General features: G+C 39.6%; 1 protein-coding gene across 5 annotated transcripts in view; it reads left to right on the top strand.

Annotated features, from left to right (window-relative positions):
• PAK3 (p21 (RAC1) activated kinase 3) overlaps positions 1–24,521 on the top strand; it is a 180,340-nt gene that overhangs the window by 134,310 nt on the left and 21,509 nt on the right. For 4 of the 5 annotated variants that reach the window (XM_039488709.1, XM_039488710.1, XM_039488708.1 and 1 more), the window contains 6 exons: positions 1,461–1,561; positions 6,476–6,629; positions 8,215–8,252; positions 10,717–10,848; positions 13,261–13,423; positions 21,773–21,836. In XM_039488709.1, coding sequence (XP_039344643.1) covers positions 1,461–1,561; positions 6,476–6,629; positions 8,215–8,252; positions 10,717–10,848; positions 13,261–13,423; positions 21,773–21,836 — 652 coding nt within the window. Of the gene's footprint in view, positions 1–1,460; positions 1,562–5,290; positions 5,336–6,475; positions 6,630–8,214; positions 8,253–10,716; positions 10,849–13,260; positions 13,424–21,772; positions 21,837–24,521 lie in introns of all 5 variants that reach the window. The other variant, XM_039488712.1, reaches the window with a different exon arrangement.

Raw genomic sequence — 24,521 nt, 5'->3', positions numbered from 1 at the left:
CTTGTGACAGTTAGTGTAGCGTCATATCAGATTTGCAGAGCCAGTCAGTCTAGGAACGTGATGAGAATTTGTAAATTGGTTTCCTAAATATTTGTATTAAACTGATGGGAAGGGAGGAAAGGAATCGCTGGCTTCAAGGGTTTATTGCAGAAATTTTCAATTTAAAGCACTAGAGATGATGCAATGTGCATTCTACATAAACATTTTATTCACATCTTCTTTCTCGAATTGGGATTAGTCACTAAAACACATGGCAGATAGAAATTCGAATACATTCTAGTCCTCTTTGTAGCACATTCTATTTCAACTGAAGTGGTAAAGCTGTTCCAAAGTTGCTCCCTTCAACAGCACTGCACACCACATTAGGATAAAAGAAGAACCTGCAGATAGCAATTTCCTATACTATCTACCTGTATGGTTTCTGTTTGTAAAGTATGATGATTCTCCAAAGGAACCAAATACTTCAACTTGTACTATCAGTGAACTCCTGCTGTTTGAACATAGTGTATGAATTATATGTAGTCTTTAGAGATGTATTTGGGAGTTCATGTAAATATGTTCTACAGTTAGGTATATTCATAAGCTTATATTTGATATTTTAACTAGGGTTCTGCCTGGATTTGGATAGGTTTCCCCAGATGTTTTTGTAACTTAAACAAAATTTGTTGCATGAATACAGCTATTTCACCGTGACTCCTAATTCGATGTGTTAGTGGAGGTACCTTTTGTCTTGTAAAGGGTTGTCATTCATAGTATCACAAAAACTCTGCCAGGCACAAAAGGTGAGTGTTCCTGAAGTACCTTGATTTGGTCACCAGCCAGGGGCCAAAATTTTGTTTACTGTCAGCTGAATATTCAGTAAAACTGGTTGTGGATGTGCTGCCATTCAGTTCTTCAATGGAGCAGAGTGCTGGGAATGGACAGGCATGAGATATAATACTTTACCAAAGGGCTATAACAGGAGGGAGAGGAAATGCAAATGCAACTTTTACTGATTTTTTTTCCTCCCCAAATCAAGCTCCTTCCACAAGAAGCACCAAAATCTGTTAGGAAAATCTTCAGAGTTTTGAAACAATAAATCACGTATTAGCTGCTGGATATGAAGGCTTGATTAAAAAGAGAAATGATGGTGGAAATAACTTACCTACCTGATTCCTTTTTATAGATGCCTAAGAAGGTGTTTACAATTGTTTAAAGTGGATTCCTTGCGTAACTCTTGGTAGCTGCAGTCTGGACTTGGTCATGTGAAGAAAATCAAATACAATCTCATGGGCCACCTCGAAAAAGGGGTATACGTTAGGTTGGCACTTCATTAACCTGGGTCTATGTAGCGGATAAGATTCCCTTTTGAATTAATTGTTTCCCAGTTTAAAATGGTTACTTTGACTGAACCTGATTGTAAAAACTTGTGAATGAAAAAACTGCAGAAAATAAGTGCATGTTAACATTTTTGCCTCTAGCCAATAAGAAGAAAGAGAAAGAGCGTCCTGAGATCTCTCTTCCTTCAGATTTTGAACATACGATTCATGTGGGGTTTGACGCAGTTACCGGGGAATTCACTGTAAGTAACCTCCATATTGCACCTTCGTTAAGTCTCCCAGTTCCTTGACAGTGAAATAGTTTTTTGCAGCCAGAAACTTCAGGTGATGACAGCAGTCAGGCTGAGAAAAAACAGACTTGTTGGTTTTGGATATTTTCAGTACTTTACCTCTGATTGTGACTGCTTCCCCTCCCGCCTCTCCTCCTCCCGCCTTCCCTCGGATTAACAGCAGAGTGCCTGTGGAAAATGAAAACTAGGAAGAACGCAGGTGCCTGCCTGGATAAGTCTTGTAAGCTGTTTTGGGGCTAGAGTTCACTCTCTTTGGAAAGACATAAGGAAAGCGTGCACGCGCACACGCGTCTGGACAGCTGGCCCTAAGGGGCATAGTCTAACTGGCCTATAAACATCAGCAGAAAGCTGCAGAACAGGCATTGTGGAAGGCTGATCATTTTGTTTCAGTAAATAACCTCCGAGGTATTCCTTGTCCAAGGACTAGGTAATCAGGCATGCTTTTAGCTTGAGCAGGGTAGTAATGGAACAGTCAACTTTGCCACGTAAGATTAGTGGGAAGAGTCAATGCAGTGTGTTTCAGCTCAAGTAATGGGGAAAATGAGTCTGATCCAAAGCCCACTGAAGCCAATGGGAGGCTTCACTGGGCTTTGGATTGGGTCACTAGTTAGGCGTTGGACTCATTAATTAATTAGTAAGCCTAACATGATAGTCAGTTTACTCTTACTTTTTCCCAGCCTAGCAGTACTAGTAACTTTCCATACCTTCAGTACCCAGTGAGCTGATGGATCAGACTATGCTGTAAAAACATGCCGAATGGTAGGAAGGGCGAGTGTTGCTTGGTGGTGTAAGTAAAACAGGGAGAATGGGACAAATCATTTTGTGGCTTGCTGGCCAATGTGCCACCAGCTTCCAAAATCTGGGCACCAAATGCAATTCTTCTGTGATTTTTGTTTTGGTTGCTTCTTCTGTTTCTTTAACATGTTTCAGAAAACTAGAACGTTCCTGCTTCCTAAATAAATAAATAAAATCAATTAATACATATAAAATGAAAGCTGTGTGGTGGCATCACCTCTTTATAAGAGAACTAGAATTTAAGAGCTTTTAGTCATTTGAAAATGGTACACTCAGATTTATATTAGATTTTAAAGAATAGACATGACTTCTAAATATGTACTTTAAAAAAATATTCTGGGCCAGATCCTGAGGTTCTTATTCAGGCAAAACTGATTAACTTCACTTGGAATTTTCCCTAAGTAAGGCCTGAGTAGAGATTGAGTTTAGACCTCCAGATTTGGTCTTCTGCCCTTAGAAAATTGCAACAAATATATCAATTTCAGAACAATTTTCTGCTATTCGCTCTACTTTTTATTGTTTCTCGCTCCCATTCTGTCTCTCTCTGTAACTACTTCACAGGTAACTTTAATCTTTGCTGCCATTTCTCAGTTCCACATTACATTCTGTCACGTTTTTTATTTTCCTCCTTTTGTGTTTACATTTTCCATCTCTTTCTCTTCCACCTTTTCTATCCTATTCCTTCCTCTTCTTTTGTGTTCGCTCTTCTTTTCTCTGATCCCATTTTTCAATGTTCTCCCAGTTACTGTTCTGTTATTTCTTTCCTTTTTCTGTATTCTGCACTCCTCAGTCTTCTCTCTTTCTCTCATTCCCTGTACTCATTCTCTTCTGTGTTCTGGCTGGAAGAAAAGTGAAATGGATCACAATTATCTTCCCTGGTGCACCAGTAGACAATGATCCTAGCCATTTTCACTTCCCTGTCAGCTGGAACAAAAAGAAGTGGAACAACAACAAAAATAAGATTTCGGGTTTGAGGAACCCTCTACCTCCACTTCAGAGATCAGCATTTGGATCAGTTTTAATATTGCTGCCAGCATCCATTGTGTCAAACAGTAGGTCTGCAGCATCAGACTTCTTCTTGTAACATCTAATGCCATCAGCAGTCCATTAGCACAGGCCCTGGCCTCTTATAGAAAGCAACACCTGTTCTGGACTAAAAGTGCACAGACCCACTTTTATAGCAATGATTTATTTTCAGTTACTCTTTTCCTCTTTTAAATTATGGGCACTAGCTTCCTGTTGTCCAGCCACACTTTGTTGGATAGTTATTTCTACAACGACACATACTTGCTCCTGAAACATGAGAGTGCAGAAGTTAATTCAGTGGGCTGCTGCCATAAAGAGATGGCTGCACCATCAGAATATACTTATCCCACCCCTCCAGAACAGCCTGGTGATGATGAGGTTTGTTGGTATAGGCCTAGTCCTGCAATACTTAATACAGCAAAAAGTCCATTCAAGTCAAAGGAAATATTGCTCCATTAAGGACCACAGTTTGCCCCCTAACCACGAGCTAATTCCAGTCACCAGATATCAGTATTGTGTTACGTTTGGCTTCCCTGATTTTTCCCAGTCTGGACACAAGTCTTGTGTCAGCCAAATAGTCACATGGTAAGTAAATTTTTGCTGAAGGGACTACCATTAGCTACACAACTTTTTTTAAAAAATCCCCAGTGTTTAGTGATCGCACTGTCTGTGTCTCTCGAAAGTTTGGAAGTGCCATGGGAATGTGAAAATATTTTAAATTTCAAGTGATTACAGTGGTTGTCATGCCAGCCATGTCTGCTTTATTGGTTACGCGCAATGCACAGAAAATTTTCTAACACCCAATGTTAATCACCCCCCTGGATGTATTACCTGACTGCTATTCGTTGCATCTAGAATTGGAATCAGGAACACCTGCATGGGATCCTGAGTTTTGGCAGCTATACGGTTTTAGCATCAAGCTATGTTGTTACTCATGTATGCATGTTAAAACTCCATTTCACTGTGCTTGGAGCAACCATGATTGCTAGGAATTAGGGCACAAAGCACCACATGAAATTGGCTGGAAACAGTTGGGTGGAAGCATGCTTCTTTAGCTTTATATTTATTTATTTTGAAGAAGCTATTGCATTTATTTTGAGGGGAGGATGGCTCCGGATTTGTAGCTTTTTGGTTTTGTTTTGTTTTTTAAAGTGAATTTTGTAAGGCATGTCTTTTAGTGAAATAGTTTCCTGACCCCCAGTCTGGAATAAAAGCTGGCCATACCCCAAATTTTTAAAGATTCTTGATTAAGATTTTAGCCAGTTGGAGGAAGTCATGGCTTTAGATCCAAAGAATTTGCACATTAGTGACCTAAACAAATGTCTGTCTAAAGTTTCCTAGGTTTTTCACTCTGACACGTACATTACTTGTATTATAGCAATACTTGACCTTCTAATATGAAATCTGAATTCGACAACTACTTTTTCAGTTGCACTTTGTTCACTTGTGCACTGGCCAGTTATGATGTCAGGACTGGAAAAGCAATGGCAAAAGTTGCATACAGCTGTTAAAAATTGCTAAACTGGTTTTAAAAAAACAAAAAAAAAAACCACTGAGTAATTTTTCCAGTCACTTGCCGTGAATCCTCAGTAATATATTTTTGTAAGGGAGAAAAAAACGGGTAAAAAGGGGGATGATGCTTCCAAACTTTGGAACAATTGTGATTTTTCTGTTTTTCCTAAGTCTGTCTTCCTGTAGCCTGTCCAGCACCTAATCTATTTGGTACTTACCTCATAATTCTCCCACTTTAAATGGGATTTTCCCCATTTCGGCCCATTGGTTTCACCTCCTTACCACCTTCTAAGTTGTCCCACATTCTGTTTTAACTTTCTTTTCTTTCTTTATTTACGTCCATTACAGCCAGATCTCTATGGCTCACAGATGTGCACAGGGAAGCTCCCAGAGGTGCGTCACAGGCCCAAAAGAAGCTTGCATCAAAGTGCTTCTTTGAGATGTCATAGCACTGCAGCAGCAGGTTCATGTGTGTGCAGTAGATTTGTTGCTTGGCTTATCCCACATTTTTGTCATTAATCCCAAACTCTGGAGGCCCATGTCACACATTGATTTGCAGAGAACTTGGTAGGCAGAAGCCATGTAAAATGTATATCTAGAGCGGGGTGGCACCAAGGTTACGCTTAGATGCACCTCAGGTATAGTCTTTATTCTGTAGCTCCTCTAGTTCGCTGCTAGATGTTGGCTGTGTGGTAAAAGGGGAAAATTGTAGGTTCTGAAACTTAGGAAATTATACTGGATGTTTAAAGCAATTTGTCAACAATAATATTCCAATGCAAATTTGCAGCTTTCCGAGATTGGATCAATTTCCAAATGTCACCCTACCTCCTAAGATGATTGAAAACTCATGCTAGGCTTTGGCACTTCCAGCCTGTTTTCTGAGTTCCTACTTTCTATAAATTGTTAATAACAAGCATAGAGAGCTAAGGGCGCTGAAAAGAGACTTCCTTAGCAGCAGCAGCTGTGTTACAACTCAGTGTTAGAATTTTTACATTTCAATCCAAATTGTTGCCCCCTTCTCCAAACTAGAAGCAATATTCCCCTGATCTAGACATACATTTATTTGACAGTATCAGGGAGGGGGTTTATCTTTTAATTAGAACAGCAACTATATATTTCCATTATTAAGCATTGAAAATCCAGTGTAAAGCTCCTAAAATACACTGTGTTGTCCACAAATAGAGAGTAGTCTTGTTATGTCTGCACTTAATCACCAGGAAAACAAGCTAAGCCTTAAATCATTTTTCCATGGAAGAGCAGAGTTGATTTAAAGATGAGTTTCATGCACGTTTTTTCCTGTCAGTCATAACATTCTTTTCTTTTTTAAAAGTTGGATCCTGGTTTTAGCTCTGTATTTTGATAGAGAAGAGAATGATTACATCTACTGTGTCAGTTTCTTATTTTAAATGTAAGGCATCAATTAAAGTTTCTGAAAGTAATCTTACAGGTAGCATGGGATTCTTGGTAAGGAACTATGCTGGCTCTGGCTGCTGAATTTCCTAAATCAGCATTCTTTCTACTTGGCATCCACAGGGAATTCCAGAGCAGTGGGCCAGGCTGTTACAGACCTCCAATATAACAAAACTAGAGCAAAAGAAGAATCCACAAGCTGTTTTAGATGTTCTCAAATTCTACGATTCCAAAGAGACAGTTAACAACCAGAAATACATGAGCTTTACTTCAGGAGGTAAGTTGAAGCCACGCTGTGCAAGAAACTGAAAGCCAAACTGCTTCAAAAGTAAAACAAGTGTCTTCGAAGTGCAAAGAAGTGACCAGAAAGACATTCCAGTGACAAGGAAAGATCTAATATCCTGGAGTTGAATGCTGCTTCCTCCCAAAGATGCAGTTGCAAATGTGGAAGAGCAATTGGATAATCTGGTTTTTTTTTGTTACTTTGTTTTCAAAATTAAATAAGAGGATTGAGTGAAACAGTCACTGTCTCTTTCATTCTGAAGCCACAAATAACTGGTGATCTGCTCAGGAGGTGGGTGCTATGCATAAATATATGAAATGTATACAACATTTCTGCTGTCATGGAGTCTTCCTAGGAATCTGGATGAAGGATCAAAGAGAAGGAGGTACTTCTAGAGGCTACAGCATCTTCATTCTGGGGATTTCATTGCAACTGAGGCGCCATAATTTGGAAGCCTCCAAATGTGACCTTGCTGTCTTTTCCTAGGTTTTCTGTACATTCTGCAAGGTCACTAAGCAGCATTGAGAAAATGTTTTCAAGGAGAATAATTCTGAATTTTAGTTTATTTTTTTCAGCGTGTTCTGGTTTTTTTTCCTTGTTAGCTAAAGGAACCCTGTTGCCTGGTAATAAATCATGTCTACCAAGGAAGCTGAGGCTTCAGACTGAGTAGAGTGTGTATGGCTTTAGTAATGATGTGTTCTTTTCTGTATCATGGCTCTCCTAATTATTGAGCTGATTCCTACACGAAAATGTTGTGATACAGTTAAGTTTGTAAAGACATAGCTATTATTTCTGCTAACGTGGCGTTCAAACCCAGCAGCATGTGAGCAACATCTGTAACTTTCTTGACCTGAAGTTGTTCATCTGATAGAGCTAATAAAAATGCCGCCATCAGTGCCAGTGAAGACAGTGACTTCCTTGAACCTGGTGGCGCAACTGAGACCCATAATTCAAAAATTGATTGCCTGACTAACCTTAAATTTACCCCCGCTAAAATAACAATTAACTCTGGGATAAGATATCAAACATGCAAAATTTCAGGCTTGTAGGAGTTTTGTGCATGTGTGTGTGTTTGCAAAAGCTAGAGGGATGGTGATCCGCTTTAGAAGGAAAACTGACCTACATGCTTATGGAGTTGCTATTGTGACTTCATAATAATAGAACAATATGAGGGGGGTTATACTGAACCTTTTCTATAGGAAGGTTTTGACCCCACTAGAAAGAAAAATGCATGTATTTGCAATCTTTTTATGCAAGTGACTTTATTGTAAGCCTGACTTCAAACTGCCTTCCCTATTGGTGAAGGACGTGTGCTGGACCACTTCCCTTTACTATCCCAAACGAGAGGAGTAGAGTGAAACATGGAAAACAGACACTAAAGTAAAATGTGGACATTGTAGTAAAGAAATAGCCCAGATCATTCCACCATCTTGCTGTCATCTTTATAGAGTAACTGGTTTTGCCAAAGGAGTGTTGTGAATGAAATCTAGCGAGTTTTGGATGAACTTGTTTTGCTGGATTCCCCAGAACAAGCTTTGTTATGAAAAGTATCTAGCTAATCTTCCTTTGCACCTTTCAGATAAGAGCGCCCACGGATACATAGCAGCCCATCCTTCGGTGAGTGTAAAAAAAATGACAGCGATTTCATTTATGGTGTTTGGGTAAGTGTGGTGGAGTAAGCCATAAACTCTGAATTTTCTGGTATTCAGAATACCAGTCTCCTCTGCTGAAAGAAGTCAGACACAACAGCTTTGCAGCAGTGGTATTTAGATTCCATTGGCTATTTTTAATTTTCTGTTTAATACCTGACAGACAGATTAACGTCGGGGTTTGTTGACGAGGAATTGCTCACTGTTCCCAGCCCTTTATGATTTATATTCTTTAGTACAGTGTGTTATTCCAGGCTCTCTAACTACACTTTAGTGTAGTTTTTTTCCATCTTAAAATAAAATCTCTACTCAATTTTGTTGCTTTTGTACTTCTGTGATTTAATTAGCTATTTGACTGAACATAAATAAGGTTAGAAATTATTCAGAACTCACTGAAAGAATTTGTAAGAATGTTTTAAACATTGGTCCATTATAATTAATGCTGAATTACTGTGGAAATCCCAGAGATATATTTATGACTTCCATATTAATATTGACTGAGTTTATCAGTATTAACATTATTGCATTAAATATCAATCTTAATTAGGGATTTGGCCTTTATTTTAAATTCAGTGACTCAATTTCACAGTTAAAGTTTTTAACTAAAGCCAGATCCATTATCCATAATAAAATACATTTCTGGAAGAATACTGCAATCACATAGGAATATAATCAGTATGGCCTTCAAAGTGGTTCCTACCAGTGGTTATGGCGTCCTTAGGAACTATCACTGTATCTCATCCTATGGGATATAACCAGTAGCAAGATACAAGCTCCTACACGACAATAGCCTATGCAAGGGATTCGACAGGAATCTTATATAAGAAGGAAGGTGGGAGCGCTATTGCAGTACAAAGAAATCATTCAACTCCTACTGAGTTTCACCCAGTAATACAAGTCTGGTATTGTATATAGTTTAGCATCACAATTCTAGTGTTGTCACATCATCCGTGGAACCCTTCTAGGGTATGGAAATGGTTTGTTGTGGTCCTGCATCATAGAAGTGAGATTATTTTATTGCATGATTATTTTTTTTCAAAAATGGGTAAGTGTGTAAAATACGAATATTAAACAGGAAACCTTACAGTCATGTGATATGCTACAGAATAATATATACTCTTTCCCACTTACACTAAGACAGCTCCAAGCTCTGGCAAAGTTGCATGATATCATATAGAATATGGTGAATGCTCCTCTGACCTGGTAGTTGGGTTATGCAGCATAAAATTCTCAAGTTTTGACTCTTTAGTAACTTCTTTTACAGGTCACCATTTTCAGCAAAATCAGTGGTGCAGTGGAATAGATTCTCAAGGGAGATGCAGTATCACTGTATATAAATTTAAGGACAAATTAATTAAGGCAGGGGTAGGAATGGTATAGTGAACTGTTCTGCAAACTACAGACTGGATGATCCATACAATCATTTCTGTCCCTTCTAACATTGATACCAGATACTGTATTGAAGAGAGGTGGCCATCTCACAGGTTATGTGAGAGACCTGATTATTTAGAACAAGTGTCCCCAGTCAGCGTAAGATCCTGCTTTGATAACCATGTTATTCTCCGTGTTCCTTCTCTTAACCCCTCTATAAAATTCCTTTCAGCATTTGGTAAATGTTTGATTGGACTTTCCCCCCCCAGTTTATTGTTCTTCTAGCAATTCTAGCCATTAGTCCACATTTTAGGTATAGTAGCTGGGCTTATGGTAGTTGCAGCCCCATTAACTTTAGACACTGATTCACTGAAACCTGGCAAAGAGCAGAAATACTATAAGCATTAAGCATTAGATGAAGATAAATGTGAAAAGCATCTAAACAGGAAAAAATAATATTCTGCAGGGTAAAATAATAAAAAAAAAAGCATTGCTTTTCTCTATAATACAGAATTTCCTGTTAGACTTAATGAAGGATCCTTTGAGCTTTGAAGTGCATTAATTAGTCTAACTGGTAGACTTGTTAGCTTAATTAACTGTTACCATTTCTGCAAACATGTTACCAAAGCAATACACCATGAACTAGAGGTGATTTTCTAACTCCTGCATCTGTTCAGGTATTGTTCTCAATTGAATTAGTCTTCCATTAAGTATGTAAATGAATGATTTATTTGCCTTTATTTAACTTAATTCCTCTAATAATGCAGCATAGGATACACTTCACTAGCCCAAATGCTAGTACCGTACCAAGACTGGCCATGAATAAATAAGAGGCAGATGAAAAACACCAAAATGAATTAACCAAACACTACATATATTTGTAATCGTAAAAAAAGAATGCACCATATGCAACTAATAACTGAGGTTTCTACAACTATATATAAATGTAAAATTCTCTGCTATGTCTGAATAGATTAATGCTGTACATTATTAACAAGCCTCCTAAGCTGTCTTTAAAAAATAAGTGAACAATCAGTTATGCTACTGCCTTTTATCCACAGAGCACAAAAACTGCATCAGAACCCCCATTAGCTCCCCCAGTTTCAGAAGAAGAGGATGAAGATGATGAAGAAGAAGAAGACGACAATGAACCTCCACCTATTATTGCACCACGACCTGAGCATACAAAATCAGTAAGTTCACTAGCAGCTTTGGTTACTGTTATCATTGTATGGTATAATTGAGAAGTGTATCTGTTATAATAGGAAAGTGTATAGAGTTCCTTTTGGGTGAAGACTCAGTGTTAGAATCCTAACTATAGCTTTTAGTTCCCATGAACCTACAGAAGCCAGGAGATTCTGATTTGAGGCTTTTCATGTAATCCTGAGCTTTTCCCATTATGCCAATAGGTATTGTGAAACTCTGAGTTCAGTTTTTATATTGTGTTTGTGTATATGTAATACTGTGTTACTTAAAATACATGTATATAAACGTGGACTTAGCCATGGTCAGTGGAGAGAAGGCTTATGATAGTGCTAGCTCTCCTGCTTGCTTCCTTGCTGAGAGAGAGAGAGACTGAACAGATGTGATGGGGAGATGAAATGTAGAGCAGATATAGACAATGCGATTCCTTGTCTTCTAACAGGACAAAGTATTTGTCATATTAAAGACAGATAAAATATATAAATGTTTTCCTAATGATGCTATTCTATGCACGCAATTGCTGTAGTTACTACAGGGATGATACACAGTTGTGAATGGGAGAAGTGATCTGCGAGATCACAAATTGAAGGAGGGAATTCCGCAGGATAGTGACTCTATTAAGATGTGGTCCCCATCATGAAAATAATAAGGCCTTTTATTATAACAGTGGGATCTGTCATGTCTAAATGCACTCTTTAGAGGATGAAAATACAGACCACCCCAAATCAGCCGTATCCAGTTCTGCTGAATCTAACCTGATCATTGTGATTCAGTTGAGCAGACGTTGGCTTTGGTGATGTTTGCATCATGGCTGCTACTGAGTTTTTGTGGAAACTGCTCCCATCAAGACCAAACTCTTTTATGTTCTTACTTCAACTCCTACCGCATGGACTAGATAGACTAATATTTCCTTTAGAGCTGTGATCTGTGAGGTCAGTACATACTTTTGGGGATTCCAAGATCCAATCTGATAGACTAGCTTCTCCAGAGCTGTTATTTGTAACATGAGACCAAAATGGCTCCAGAAGCAAAATAATAATGTCTACATGTCATTACCTTTCTTTAGATGATTTTCTTCTTCTTAAAGAAAAGCAAACAGCTTTCTGAATAGCAATAGCTGTCTTGCATTTACATTAATTTGCTCTATTACAATAGTAAGATTATTTACATTAATGAATGGAAAGAACTGATGATCCAATCCTAAAGGATTTGGACAAATCCAAAATTCCTTCCTCAATTTTTCCTTTGGAAACTCCCTTGAAATGCATGAGAGTTTTGCTTGAGTAAGGATTTCTGGATTTAGCCCTTGTGCAACAGAAATAATTTATAGAAGGTCTATCCCAAAGGCACAGAGCTAGTGCTGGGTACTGCTCTGCAGGAGATGTTCTGACTTAACTGACCTAAAATAAGTTTTTGTTACTAATTTCTCCTGTTTGTTCTATGGGGCCATCACAGGCTCTGGAGCAGTGGTGGGCAACCTGAGGCCCATGGGCCACATGCGGCCCGCCAGCGCATTACCCTGGCGGGCCGCAGGTTGCCACCACTGCTCTGGAGGATGAGCTGGATACACCTCTGCCTCATGCATCTTCAGCAGCAGTTTTCACTGAGTTCCAAAAATCTTTTTATTACTGATTGTCAAGAGATGCGCCTTCCCTGTTGTGCCCCCTACTAGCCAAGCATGGCTCTGCAGAGGCCAGCCTCCGTTTCCCCTTAAAATGTCCACATTTCCTCTGCTGGGGGTCCAACTTATTAAACCCTGCACAAAGTATTTCAAAATAGAATTCAGACCCACTGTCTTCACCCCAGTTTCATCTGGGCCTAGTCTCTCCTCCCTGAGTGTCTGTTCTCTCTTTGGAGTTTCGTTCTTTCACCCCAGTACCAAACTGGGCACAGCTTCTCTTCCCCAAGTGTCTGTCTTCTTACTCTCCCAGCACTTCTTGCCTGGAGTTTGAGCCCGGGTCAGAAAGAGCCCAGCTTGAGACTCTGTTCCCAGGCTGTACGTGTTAGCAGAGAATTTTGAATCACTGAGACACAGAGCCTCACAATGTCATTTTTACAGTCACCCTTCAGAGCTTAAGCAGACTATAAGCAAGTAAATGTTCCCCTCCAGGGTTTGAAATACAAAATTGCAGCACCAAGAACCTAAAAATGAAACTGACTATAAATAAGGATAAAACTGACTTCATTAGTTTTCATTGTCCCTGTTTTGAGAAATGCACAAACACCTTAATGTAAGTTGCCATTGGTGATAATAAGTAAAGGAACATAATTTGATTTTGTGTTTTTCCAGTATGACACTTAAGTTGGCAGAGTCCCTATAAAGATTTATATGTGAGATAAAACCTCATGGGGATCCATCTCCATAGCCACCTTTCTGACCCCAAAATAATTTTCTGTTGCAGATCTACACTCGGTCTGTAATTGAACCTGTTGCTGCACCAGCACTAGTTAAAGAGGCTACGACCCCTCAGCCTGAGAACTCAAACACCAACACTTTGTACAGAAACACAGACCGGCAACGAAAAAAATCCAAGATGACGGATGAAGAGATCCTAGAGAAATTGAGTAAGTGTCCTGCCCTTACCTCTTGTTTGATAAAACATTGTCTAAATGTGTCCCTCCTGTATGCCTGCAGAAGGAATGTCCTTATTTTAGTGTCACTGGGACACTTGGGCTTTCTTGTACACCCAGCAATTGTGCTCGATGGACAGGAAACAGAGATGGAGGGAATCCCTTCCTTCTCAGTGGGCAACTGTGATTTGCCTGCCTGTGCTTTCTAATGTGCAGCAGAGAGAGAGAGAGAACATTTCTGGATAAGCTGAACACTGTTGCCTAGTAACCCCTGGTTTACTGAGTCGCTAACAGGTATCCATTGGGCTGAGCAGAAAACACGTATTACACCTCTTCTACAGTAGTAGTAAGTGCTTCTGGTGAGCATCCCCTCCCCTTGAGATACTATGTATGTTTTGGGTCTGCAGTGGCAAAATGCCGCCAATTACTGCTGTTTTGGCCATGCACCTCCTCTCCTCCCGCCCCAGCATGGCTAAGTTCATTAAGCTATAGCTTAGCCCTTAGTATGCAAATACTCATATTTACAAGCCATTGTTTCTGTTGTGATTTCATATAAACCTTTATTAAACTCAGATTGCAGACTTAGTGGTATAGAAGGGAGATCCTTATGACTGTATCTTCATTACAGTTCTGTGCTCTCTGGCAATTATATATACCAAGGCTGAATTTGGTCCAGTAACTAAAACTACCTATACAAGGCACCAACCATTGAAATGCAGCAGCCTCTGGGGTGGAAAACTTCAGCTCTTAATACAGAGCAGCACTACACTGGAAGTCTGCTCAGGCCCTAATATTAAAGCCTGACCAGAACTCAACCCGAGCCCAAGAGTGTTATTCATGCCGGACACTTGTAGGGTGTTAGTTTTGCTCGGAGAGCTATGGGCCACTGGCCAGAGGCTCAGACAGGGTGGGGGGAGGGGAGAGGAGCGAGACTAAAGAAAGAAGGGTGGAAGGAGAGAGGAGCACGGGAATGGTGGGGAGGAGACTGGGAAAGGGGAGGGAGGGGAGTAGGGAGGAGAAGAGAGGCAAAAATAGGAAGTTGGACGAGGGCATCAGAAAATTGAAGTCTGTACACGCAGACGTTAAAAATGTCATGACCTGAGCCAAAGAGTGTCGTTTTCATACTCGACCTGACCTGAGACTTGTATCTGGGTGCCGTCAGGTTGCAGGGGTCTACATTACAGTGCTGCTCATGGAATACCCACTACTACTTCCTGTAGAATCTAAGTATTCCTTGGAGTTCTTCCAACTAGGCATCATCTCAGCCTGTTTCTACTCAGCTTGTAAATTCTGTTGGGATCTCAACAAAATATGGTATTACTACAGTCACCCTGTAATTCATAGACATAGTCAAACCCTGTTAAAATTCCTCCTCCCTTCTGAGAATCTCATGCCCTGAAAGTTGTGATCCTTTTAAAAGACTAAGTCCCTTTTTATAAAGATGCTCCATTCTTGCGGGACAGGATGCATTTTAAAGGTTGCTGGAGCTGGGTTTGGTGCTCAAATGCTGTGATGTGTATGTTATCAAATCAAGATAGATAAAAAATAATGGAAGTTATAAAACCCTGAAAAAAATGCCTATAATGGCAATCTGTCTTTATACTATACTCAGTTAAGTTTTACTTTTTAGCTTCACTCATTAAAAGTGTATAAAAAGAAGCTGGTGCCAGTAATCTGGGGTAATCAGATGCTGATTAAAAATCGTTGAGAACTGATTACGTTACATCTCTGCAGGCATCTCTCAGTAGCTAACCATCAATGCATCCATTGTAGTATGTACATGAGACTTTGTCACAATTAATTCATAACCAAATAATTCTGTAATGAGTCTACCTGTGAGCTACACCAAAAAATAAATTGGTCATGGTCCAAGGATGTACACCAAATCCTGGTAAGTCTAGAGCAAAAGAGATTTACTCGGGCTTCTAAGCAAAATGACTGATCGTTGCTTCTTTCTTAGCAGACAGATACTCAGATTCCAAGAATAGGCCATTTCAGTCTGTCCCCAGCTCTAACTAGTTGATAAATAATTTGAGTGGAGAGTTCTAGATCTTTTTTTTTTTTTTAACATTTTAAATTTGATTCTGAAGTCAACAACATTCTGAATTGAGAAAAATGTGTCCTTAAAATGAATAAAAGTTTGAGATAATCTGTAATGCAACGCTTCTATAACAGGCTCTGTATAACAGCCACCTCGTCACAGCAGAGAGCGTGGTTCTTCACTGACCAGGCAAATGTCAACGCTTGTACCTGTGCTCAAGGTGTCCCTTGTACATCACTGCTAGTATTAACTAACAAAAATCTTTACAATCTGATATGAATCCTAATGCTTACCCCTTAGAAGTGTGAACCCAAACACTACTGTAGCGTTTTTAGTGACAATGTGCCTTTTGCAGATTGACTGGTAGATTGATAGAGGGTGAAGAATCGTTCTTGTTAACCTCTGAGGATAGGACAAGAAGCAATGGGCTTAAATTACAGCAAGGGAGGTTTAGGTTGGACATTAGGAAAAACTGACAGTTGAGCACTGGAAGAAATTGCCCAGGAAGATTGTGGTATCTTCATCATTGGAGGCTTTTAAGAACAGGTTAGACAAACAAACACTTGTCAGGAGTGTTTAGTTATTATTTAGTCCTGCCTTGAGCACAGGGGACTGGATTAGATGACCTATTGAGGTCCCTTCAGGTCCTATATTTCTATGATTCTGTGGTAGATCTATTAAGAGTTGGATCTCAAAGAAGTAGTACCCAGGAGACAATGAAGTGAGTTAGTAGATATTTTTCTAGTGCAGGTAGTTACCCCCTTGCATATTAACACATAATGGCTACTTTAGCTGAGGCTACATATCTGAGGCATGCTTCTAACATGAGATCCCCAGGCACACTGCTGGTTTCATGAGGCATGCATACCTGCAGCAATGGATTATTCAAGATGTACACCTATAATTGCCCATGTTTCTCAGCTTAGAACTGAGCCCTGGATTTATTTCCATTTATTTCTTTGAAGCATTACGACCACCTGATCTCCTTTTGCTAGCTCTGGAATCTGATATCCACATGAGCAAGGTCTTTGAAGGTCTGCCTCGAGCAAATATGTGACATGGAGATTTTAGAAAGAAACCCTAGCCTTCAAATTAGTTTAATTCTCTTTTGTGTGAAATATCATAGACTCTCAGGCTTAGGAGGGACCTCAGGAGGTCATCTAGTCCAACCCCCTGCTCAAATCAAAGCAGGACCAATCCCCAGACAGATTTTTGCCCCAGATCCCTAAATGGCCCCCTCAAGGTTTGTACTTACAACCCTGGGTTTAACAAGCCAATGCTTAAACCACTGAGCTATCCCTCCTCCTTTGTGATTGCTTTCATCACATATTTTACTGGGGAGTAAATGCTCTAGTATTGAGATGGGATAAAATGAAATTCTGTCTACAATGAAATTGTTAATATTTTCCATTATAATTGTAAAACATAAATGTCCTGATTGTGCGTTCATATATGCCTGGTTTAGGCCTTGATTTGAGAAAGCACTTAAGCATGCGCTTAAGTCCATCCCTGTTCAGGACAGCAGTTATGCATATTCTTCACTGTAAGTTTAAAGTTAGCCACATGCTTAAGTGCTGACCCATGTTAGGGGGTGCTATCCTGAATTGGGGTCTTACAACAGTGTAATGTTGACTTCAGTGGAATTACTCTGATTTGCACTGGTGTAAAAGGAAGAAGAGAGGAGAAACTGTAACTAATTTTACTAAAGTAATTTTCAAAATTAGGCACCTGAAAGTTGAGATGCCCAACATCAGTGCTACTTCTGAAAATTTTGACCTAAATGTATTTGTTAGTCTCTTTCTTCTCTGATCTCTTGTAGCAGGAAACCAGTGTCTTGTTACATCTTTGAGTGAGCTCCCGGAAAGTCCTCTTGATGGGTACACTATTGCTGTCAATACAGACACAGATTTAGTAGTATTCAATACAGCCCTAGAGTGATTCTAGATACAATTCTGTAGAGACGCATACCAATCCCTATCTATAAGTTACCAGTCATTTTGTAGTGAAATTCTGTTTGCAGCAAAATGGAATATAGTAAAACTCTCATCTTTCATTATTCATTTCAGTGGATTTCTACTCCTATAAGGAAGCTCACTCTTATAGGAAGCATCACTGCTCTAATAGAGTTCCACTGCGGAACTCCTCTTGGAATGCAGCAGTTACTACCTTGCAGACCACAGGTTTTAAGTACACTTTCTGAAGGGATGCTGAACACAGTTTATTCTAGGCTCTGATTGGTGCTGAACGGTGTTCATTATCAATTCAGCTGCATCTGTTGTCAGCAACAGGTATTTTTTGTGGCATGGACCGGGCTAAAGAGCATTTGCCACTGCTCTATGCAGGAGAAGTAAGTCTCTGTGCAGCTGTCCCTCCTGTGGAGTAAAACAGAGTTTGGCTCATCTTGCTGCATCATCTACCAAATGAAAATGAAGGTGTACCCTGCCCCAGAGCCCAGCGTCCCTCACCACTGCAGAGGATCAGGAGAGCATATCATTATTCCCAAGGTGAAGAAGTGACTCTTTCGCTATATAGCTCCTCTCTGCTATAATGAATCTCAACTCACCATGAAGCATTTTTGTGTAAGTGAGTTCCCTTTATGCCTAAAATGCCCTTCATTCTAATTACAGATAATACCAAGCGACTGTCATTGGGGCACTACTGTTTCTTAAAATAACAAACATTCGTAATATATTTTTTCCCTGCTAAAAAAAAAGTCTCTGGATAAAGAGGACAGTAAAGTGTTGTGATTGTGTGTCTACAACTGAAAGAGCAATGCAGAGAAATTGTTTCTATATTCCTCAGAAATCACTGCTCTATCATGGGAAGTATTTAATTACTTTAAAATCTAATCATTTCATTTCTCCTTTCTGGATGTCAATTTTATTATTTTTATTTTAAACACATTTACTGCACTTCTCTAAATCTGTGGGAAAGGGTTGGTTAGTGGCCGTATATAATCACTCTACCAACTTCAGAGAGCATAAGTGGACTGGAATCAATAGCATTTCAGTGCTGTCATTCTGTTTGAAGTTTGCTTTGAGCAAACCCATGACACACTTGAAGAGAGGCCATTTCTCTTCCATTTATCAATCATTTGTCAGTGAGTGGGGATGTAAACTAGTTAACTTCTAGCAAGGTGCCTGAAATCCTGAGTTCAATAAATGTTTGACGTGGAGTCTGAAAATACAGTTAGAATACCTTGCGCTGCACTCTTATAGGATGAGGTGTCTGGGAGCTGGTTGCTGCACCTCCAGCCAGCAAGAACATATGCTCGACTCAGTAGCAAATGCTGACTGGCGGATCATGATGCTCTTGGTTGGGGGAGTAGTATAGCACGTGCCACAGCACATCCTCATTCCCGACAGCTCCCCATTAGGGATCTTTCCTTGACCAGCAGGATTCTTTTACTAAAGGGTGCACCAGACGGCATCTGTGCTTCCCACTGCAATGGCCAGAGAGGAGTCAATCAGACACCCATCAGCATTAGATACCAGAGCACTGAGCTCCATAGTAATACCGTAGACAGGAGAGAGAAAGAGACTTACTTACAATTACTGGCAGCTCAACTGGATGTCCATAATTTGGAATTACAGGCAAACGTGTGTGTGAGACAGAGAGAAGAGTAAATTTTCAGATATGTGCACAAAAATCATCACATTCCAGACATTTTTTCTCAGTCAAGGAATAATCTTCTCAACATATTTTAGGAGTATACACTGTACATTAAATCTTTAGTAGCTATTTACTCTGCCATTAAATCTTTAGTTTTTACTTTTCATCAGTTTTTATGTTTTATCTAGGAAAATGGACTAGAGCAAGTAACATTAATTTTGTATTATTTGGGTTTATAAGATTGTGGCTTCATTACTCAATTTAAGCACATGTAACCCTTCTGCCAGGTGGAGCCAGCAGCAACGAGGGTCGGGTTCAGTATCTAGGGGTTCCTTTTCACCAATACAACACAAAACTGGCTCAAGCCCCCACCCAGTGACCTGGGACAATTACACCGCACCCCCTGGGCGCCTCTAAGAGGCAATACTTCCCCTCTCGTAAGCACAGAATCTGAGTGTAGCAAAAACTTTTAATAAAAGGAGGGGAAAAACTCAGCATTAATTTGGGAAAACACCACAACTAGGGTTTATAAACATAAACCATGAGCAAAAGACCCACTCCCAAGTAAGTTGGGCAGAGTCCTTTTCTTGTCAGGTTCTTAAGTCCAGCAACCCAAAAGTCCCTTTAACGTGCCCGTCCCTCCTCTGCATCCCACTCACAGTTGCTGTCCTGGGCTAGTGCTTCCCCAGAGTTCAGAGGTTCATCTGCAGAGTTCACTTCCCACCCTGGGTGGAAGGGGTGGGTAAGCTCTGCTGCTTTGGGCACTCACTCGCCACCCTACTGCCAATTGTCACACCTCTCTGTGGGGCTCTGCTCTGGCCCTCTTGGCCAGCCACCCTGCTGACCGCTCACCATGCCTCTCCGCCAGCCACCCACTCACCGTGCCTCTATGCCAGCCGCCCTGCTGGCCACACCTCTTCACCAGCCTCTCTGCTGGCTGCACCTCTCCACCAGCCGCCCACTCGCTGAGCCTCTCCACCAGCCACACAGCTGTCCAATCGCCAAGATGTCTTCAGGACCCACCACTTAACACAGCTCTCAGCTGTTAGTGGAGGAGTCTCATTGCTGGTGAACACTGTGCAGTCTCTTGCAATAGAGACACTGTCCCAAAGTAGGTCTGATACTTAGATCTAGGTATTAGTGATTTCAGCTCTGCCGCATGTAACATGACCCTCAATTGAGTCTAAATTAGCTCTTTTATTATACCATGGAAAGAGAGGCGGGGTCAAATGGTATCTAGGACCCTTAAACTGGACCCACACTAACAGGTATAAGTACCAGTCCCCACCCTCTTTTAACACATTGCATTTTGGAACCCATGTCCCCTGCCTAGCAAGTGCTGTTCAGCTGAGGGTAAGTCCCTCAATCGGCGTATGCCAGGTACAGTTCTGCTGCTCTCGATTCACACAAGCATAACAAGGAGACTGGGGAACTAACACCAGCCACAAGTGATCTTTTAGGCAAGCAGTCCCATCATGCTGAGCACCTAGGCAGGGTGGGTGTGCCCATGCAAATGAGATCAGCTCCTGAAGTCCTTTTCCACAACTCACCACTAGATGTCAGACGAGAGCTCATTCAGACTCTGCTTACACACTCTTTCCCAAATACTGCCTTATTTGCTCCTGATTCAGCCCATTTACACTTCTGGCCAAGCAAGAAACTACCAAATTATTAGGATTTTTGTTTTCAGTGGGACTTGTGCTCCTAAATCACACACTTTTGAAAATCCCACCCTTAATTCATTTGCAACTTTCCGAATATTACATGCAAAGCCTTTCAATCAATGTCCGTTGTTGCAATAATTATTCAGCAGAAGGCAGCACTCCATCCACCATAGTTTGTTGTTGAGATCAATTTATTTATAAAATTACCAGCACCTTATTAATGTAGATAACTTTTTAAAGAAGGTAAAAGCTACAGTCTGAAGAATACCACTGCTCTTCTAATCCATTTAAAACACCGTTTCATGTAGTGAGATTAGCCTGTGTGTACACGGTAAGTATCGAGTAAAATGTTTGTTACTGATCAAAGTCAGACTGAAGACAAGAGTGTTGCTCTTATATAAATGAATTCGATCTCTTTCACAATGAAGCCTACACAGTAAAGAGTGTCAAAAGCCTGTGATTAATTATTTGATGTTAACTTGTTTTTTTTAAAAAGGCAAACCAAGGAAGGGCTAATGGAGAGTCACTCCAGGAAATTTTCTTCCTAGTCTCTACATGGCAACTGTTTATAAAAGTTGAGTCCAAAAACAAAGTTGGGTTCAATATATGAAAGTATGAACTCCCCTGCGGAATCATAAAGAGACTAGCTAGTTCTAAGGAAATTAGCATTGTTATGCTAGCGCTCATTAACATTTAAGCATACAAACTCATTTGCATATTTATTCGTTATCTCATGTCTGAGTGTTATGTGAGCTCTTCTCCACAGTTCGTGTTCTTAGTTTTCTTTCCAGTTCCAGAGGCAAACATACTCATCAATGGATTTAAAAAAAAGTAGATGCCACCTGAATTATTAAACTGCTACTCTTATTTCTAATCCGTGTGCTCTAGTAGTATCATATTGAATCTAAACTGCACACAATGGCAATAATGCCAGGCAGTAATAGTGGATTTTTTACTTGCCACAGGTTGTCATTGAAGATATAATACTCATTTTCAAGAGAGCTTCCTTTTTCTTTTTTCTTTCAGGAAGCATTGTGAGTGTTGGTGACCCTAAGAAGAAATATACACGATTTGAAAAAATTGGTCAAGGGTAAGCACAGTTGGAGTTATATGTATAAATATGCGCCAAATATTTTGCTGGCATTACCTTATGTGATGTCAAGGGAGTTTTATATACATTCAGAATATTTGTTTCAATTGTTCTTGTTCTCTCCACATTGATCAGTATTTTCCTGCGGCCAAGAGGAGTCATCAAAGAAATGTTCATGATGGCTGGCTTGATTGCATAAGTTACTGGCACATGGCAAACTTGTCATCCCTCATCTGTGTGGTGTGGTTCACCTGCCTTCATGGAAGAAGCCAATTTTGATATGACCAAGAATTACATGGGCCTCCTAGAGAAAAGAAGTTTACCTTGTACTTTATTGCATAAAAAATGCCATTTATCATTTTATCTGATGGGTGTTATTGTACAGCTCAAAATGACATTAGTCAAAAATCATTTAGTGGTTAAAGAGAATATTTCAGGAGTTAGGTTTAAAATCATGTAATTTGAGAACAAAAATCAGAGGCTAAATAACTTTTGTTTCCCAGCATATATAATGAAAAGGATGTATACAGAAATGCAATCCATTCTGATGCACAGAATCCTCAATAGCTGGCCATAAAAGACAGCATTTGCTAGTAGTAAGAAACATGGTGTCTTCAAAGTGTTAGGCGTTTACCCAGAATGGAATCCCATGTATACTTTATCAGACTAGTAAGAACAAGGTAATTTTGAAATTGTGTGGTGTGTGACGTGCATTTTAAATACTAACGCTGACTACAGATAGGGTCTGATTCTCTTCTCCATCACAGCCAGTTATGCAACATTGTAATTCCATTGTTTTCAGAGGAGTTACTCCTGATTTACATCATGTAAGAGCAGAATTGGGCCTTCAGGTTACCAGCAATAATTATCACTGAATTAAGGGTACTGAGGTTAGCAGGTATCATTGTGCATTGTATATATTATTGGATTTGAATTTTCTGTGACTTCTGGTTGACTTGGAACTGGTATATGCAGAACAAGAAGAGACCATGTCTTTTCAAGCTCACATTGCTTTTTCTTTTAGATTTATAATAAAAAGACTCTAGTTTGAAAGGGCAGTTATGAGAAGACAATTTCAAATAATATCAGCTTTCATTACTTTCATTTACCTTATATCACTTAAAATAGATAAAACTACATCTTTATTCTGATTGTACAACATCAAATTGCTAGTTAGAGTTAAACGAGAAATGAAACATAATATGACCAATAATATAACAAAGCCGCAGTCCACCTTACAGGGTGCTCTAAATGGGTTTAGATAGGAACTTTTTGATCATCTTAAGTCCCAATGTGAGTATTTTCTAATGTCCATAAATATACATTTTAGAATGTAAATCTTGTAAACAGGGTCAAACCACATGTATGTAAGTAGTGAGAAATTAGTCTCTTCTTTAACTTCTTGAGTTCTTAATTCAATGAACTTCTGTCTTCCTATGCTTATGGTGGTGCCTCTTTATGGTATTGTTTTTGTGGAAATTCTCTGACCTGTGAAATCACAAATCTAATCACATGTAGATTAAGCACGAGGCATATTCTCACCAGAGCTGTGCATTACAAAGATGAGATAATTGCAATCCTGTGATGAGATAAACAAACACTAATACCATGTGTTACTGCAAGTTATTTACCACAGCCACAAAATATTATTTACAGAAGAATTAAAGTCTTTGCATTTCTGATAACCATCATGAAATCTTATGGGAAATCATAAGATTTTTTGCCTGGGTTGTACATTAAACAATGTATTATCATTGTAGAAGCAAATATCTTTCCAAGAGTTTAGAAGCGGGTATAGCTTTAATAGCCATTATTCTAACAATGTTCTTACTTTGAGCATCTAGAATAGGAGCATTATGTGTTATTCACTTTTACGCAAAACTTCACAGAAAATCTAAATTTAACATGCTGTACTTCAGTGTATTAGACAGCAATTTTATCAAAGAAATTGAGGCTGTTTCTTTAGTTGGGATTATGTGAATTTGGGGAGGGAGGGAGGAGGGGAGAGAGACACACACACCATGACCTTGCCTCTAAGTGGAATGTTTTGCTGAAAACAGCAAGCAATGGACACAAGGAAGGTCTATGTATCTATAGAAACAAACTCCTTCTCTCTGCATTTCTTTTTCTGTCCAGATACTAAAGAACAATGTTAAGACTGTAGCGAACACATTCTTCCTTTAAGCAGATCACTTTACCCTAGAACTATAGATAGTGACGAGTGCAGTGGTTGTCAGGGAACTGCAAGGCACATAAATGTTGCTATTACCAAAATAACTTATTTTGATGGCAAACATTTTGTTCCAAAATATGAACGTGCAAAGAAGTTTAGATAAAATAAGAACTGTCTGGAATTATTGCCCAAAATTCAACTTGAAATAGACCAGAACCATTTTGATCTCTTGTTAACTTCATATATATATATATAAGCTTCCCCAAAACACCCCTACAACCCATTTTACACAATGTTAAAGTTGTAAAGTCAAGTCAAGCTTTTAAAAGTTAGGAAATGACGCAATTAAGGTTGCTTGTGCATTTGCATTATGATAGTATTTAATTAAATGATCTCACACTTCTTTTACACAACTTACCCTGCCTCATTCAATGTCAGGAGGACAGCAAAAGTCACCCTTGACACTAGGGTAACCTACTTTCTTCCACCAAATTTCAAGTCCCTACTTCCAA

Source organism: Mauremys reevesii, linkage group 9 (assembly GCF_016161935.1).
Source record: "Mauremys reevesii isolate NIE-2019 linkage group 9, ASM1616193v1, whole genome shotgun sequence".
Taxonomy (NCBI): Eukaryota; Metazoa; Chordata; order Testudines; family Geoemydidae; genus Mauremys; species Mauremys reevesii.
The sequence above is the reverse complement of the archived record's forward strand: the minus strand, read 5'-3'. Positions and strand labels throughout refer to the sequence as shown.